The 3,565-nt window shown below is 42.5% G+C and overlaps 1 protein-coding gene across 1 annotated transcript in view; it reads right to left on the reverse strand.

Annotated features, from left to right (window-relative positions):
• Window positions 1–3,565, reverse strand: part of CEP290 (centrosomal protein 290) — a 118,495-nt gene that overhangs the window by 109,429 nt on the left and 5,501 nt on the right. The window contains exon 7 of the mRNA XM_023749772.1: window positions 788–931. Coding sequence (XP_023605540.1) covers window positions 788–931 — 144 coding nt within the window. The remainder of the gene's footprint in view (window positions 1–787; window positions 932–3,565) is intronic.

Consider the following 3,565-nt stretch of genomic DNA (forward strand, 5'->3'; position numbering starts at 1 on the left):
ACTTCCCCCCCGAGTGCACAAATTTTTGTGCACCGGGCCTCTAGTATATTACATAATGTGAAGTACACCTCAAAACAAGAAATCTGATTAATCATTATGAATACATCATTAAAGGATTAATTTCTAAGTCTATTACTAATATAAATGGATTATAAAAAATACCTTTTTTCCCAAAATAAACTATGGCAAATATAAAAAACAATATTTTAAATGTCTATTAATTTCTTCATACCAATTTTCCAGACCAAATAATAAATTTTATGTAACACAATTGTAATCCTGAGAAAAATGTACCTCCAAATATAAAGAATTAATCTCCAAGTCATATTCACTAGAAGTACCTGATCCATTATGAAGATGTGATGACAATAATAAAAAGGTAATATGCTAATTAGACCAACGTCTCCCGGACATCATTCCAGACTTCCTACTTGACGAAGCCGGGGCCAGAGGGAAGCCAGCCCGGGTCCCAGGTGCCTGCGGGCGGCCTGGGGGAAGCCAGCCCAGGTCCCGGGTGCCTGCCGGCGGCTGGAGGAGGGAAAACTGGGTCCCGGGTGCAGGAGGGAAGGTGGTACCGGCAGCTGGAGGAAGGAAGGCCTACTCTTGCACGAATTTTCGTGCATCGGGCCTCTAGTTATAATATAAAACCTTAGAGATAAGTTTACATCAATTTTCACATAAAAATACAACCATAAAAACTGATAGTTATCAATAACTATAAAAAGCATAAACAGGTGTTTTCTAGATAACTTAAACAGTTAAGATTCACTGAAAAACTGTGCCTTACTTGTTCATTAACTTTCTTCTCTTTCTCCAACTCCTTTTCCATGTCCTCCAATTCTCTATCTTTTTGTTCCAATTGCTTTTCAAGCTGGTGAATTTCATCACGTAAAAACCGAGTGTCACGTCCACCTGTAGACTGTTGTGCCATCTTAAATAAACCAAAAGTATAAATTAATCCCATATTTAGAGATTAAAATAAATCAACAACAAACAACTATCTTGACTTTAAGTGTATATTATAATATTTAAAGTCATATTACCTTAAGAAATATATTTTAAAATTTAGCTTATTTAAGATTTAGTTCATAGGTTGACAACCCTCTAAGCTCTTCCTGAGCCACCCAGACCTATGAAGAACAGACGGTGAATTACTCAGGCTCTGTTATAGCTACTGAGCCAGACTAAACTGCCAAGGCACAGAAAACAGATGAACTATCTAGGTTTCCCCTGAACAGCAGAGCTCTGAAACCAGGCTACAAACCACCAGAACCTTCATCCCAGTCACTGAACCCTGATGTTAACCTGCCCTTACTTTTTTTTTTAATTTTATTTTATTGTTGAAAGTGTTACAAATGTCACCTTTTTTCCCCATTGACCCACCTCCACCCTGCTCCTGCCCCCTCCCCAGCTCTTCATAAAACTATTGTCTGTCCATGGGTTATGTGTATATGCATATAAATTCTTTGGTTAATCTCTACCCATCCTCCCAACCCCCTTCCCTCTGAAATTAGTCAGTTTGTTTCATGCTTTAATGCCTCTGGATCTATTTTGTTCATCAGTTTATTTTGTTCATCAGATTCCACATATAAGTGAGAAAATGTGATACTTGTCTTTTTCTGACTGAACCTGCCCTTACTATTATATCACACACTATTTAGACCAGTGTTATCCAATAGGACTTTCAAGAATAGAATGTTCTCTGCACTGTCCAGCATAGGAGCCACTATCCACATGTAGCTAACAAGCACTTGAAATGTGGCTAGTGCAACTAAAGAACTGAATGCTTAATTTTAATTACGATGAATTTAATTATTCATTTGATTATCTTTAAAATATTGCAGCAGACTAAATCCATTTCACTTCACATTCCTGTTATTTTGGGTCATGATCCAAAACTTCGAATCCTTTGGTCATCTAATTTGTCTTACATTCATCTCTTCACCAGATTCTGTTACTCTACCTTAACTAAATTTTCCTCCTTTTTTCCATGCTTCAAAAATATTCCTTTGTGCTATCGAAAATCCTCTTCAAGATAAGGTAATATTTTACATCCTCAACCTTTTTTACTGAATCATCCTTTCCAAATCCTTGCCATAGTTGCAACTGGCTCCTTTAGTATACTAAGTTCATTTGAAACTCTGTCAATCGGAAAATGCTCATTTACATTCACATATTTCAGGGTCAAGAGGTGATGATTTACTTATCCAACTTCCAAGCTATCATCCCTGCACTATTCTGCAAAACCTCAACACACCCAGCTACAGATCTCTACCTACTCATGATAGAAGCAAACTACCAACTTCCCAATCACTCGCAAAATTCATTGAGAATTTTTGGCACATGGTCATAGTCTTCCATCAAAAGACTTTCTAAGCCAGTGGTTCTCAACCTCCTAGTGCCGCGACCCTTGAATACAGTTCCTCATGTTGTGGTGACCCACAACCATAAAATTATTTTCGTTGCTACTTCATAACTGTAATGTTGCTACTGTTATGAATCGTAATGTAAATATCTGATATGCAGGATGTATTTTCATTGTTACAAATTGAACATAATTGAAGCATAGTGATTAATCACAAAAACAATATGTAATTATATATGTGTTCTCTGATGGTCTTAGGCGACCCCTGTGAAAGGGTCATTCAACCCCCAAAGGGGTCGCAACCCACAGGTTGAGAACCACTGCTCTAAGCAATATTTATATCTATACTAGAGGCCTGGTGTATGGGATTCGTACACTGGTGGAAGGCGTGGCCTGTGGGGATCTGCCCGCTGTGGAAGTGCTGCTCATCCTGCATTGAGCATCTGCCCTCTGGAGGTCAGTGTGCATCATTGCAACTGGTTGATCGATCATTCTGGTCATTCTGCTGTTCGGTTGCTGGGCTTTTATTAATAGGACTAGAGGCCTGGTGCACAAAAATTTGTGCACTCGGGGGGGTCGGTCCCTCAGCACGGCCTTTGCCCTCTCGCAGTCTGGGACCCCCTCAGGGAATGACCACCTGATGGCTTAGGCCCGCTCCCCGGGGGATTGGGCCTAAGCTGGCAATCAGACATCCCTCTGGCAGCCCGGCAGCCCTTGGGGGATGTCCACTTGCCAGCGGGTACCAGGCCTAAGCTGCAGTTGGACATCCTTAGCACTGCTGAGGAGGCGGGAGAGGCTCCCACCACCATCACTGTGCTGGCATCCATCAGCCTGGCTTGTGGCTGAGCAGAGCTCCCCCTGTGGGAGCGCACTGACCACCAGGGGGCAGCTCCTGCATTGAGCATCTGCCTCCTGGTGGTCAGTGTGTGCCATAGTGACCAGTCATTCCTAGTCGCTCTGCTGTTAGGGTCAGTTTGCATATTACCCTTTTATTATATAGAATAGAGGCCTGGTGCATGGGTGGGAGCCAGCTGGTTTGCCCTGAAGGGTGTCCCAGATCAGGGTGGGGGTCCCGCTGGGGTGCCTGGCCAGCCTGGGTGAGGGGCTGATGGCTGTTTGCAGCTGGTCACACCCCCTTCAAGGTGTTGGTCCCCACTGGAGTGCCCGGCCAGCCAGGTTGAGGGACTGATAATTGTTTTC

This window comes from Myotis lucifugus, unplaced genomic scaffold (assembly GCF_000147115.1).
Source record: "Myotis lucifugus unplaced genomic scaffold, Myoluc2.0 scaffold_9, whole genome shotgun sequence".
NCBI lineage: Eukaryota > Metazoa > Chordata > Mammalia > Chiroptera > Vespertilionidae > Myotis > Myotis lucifugus.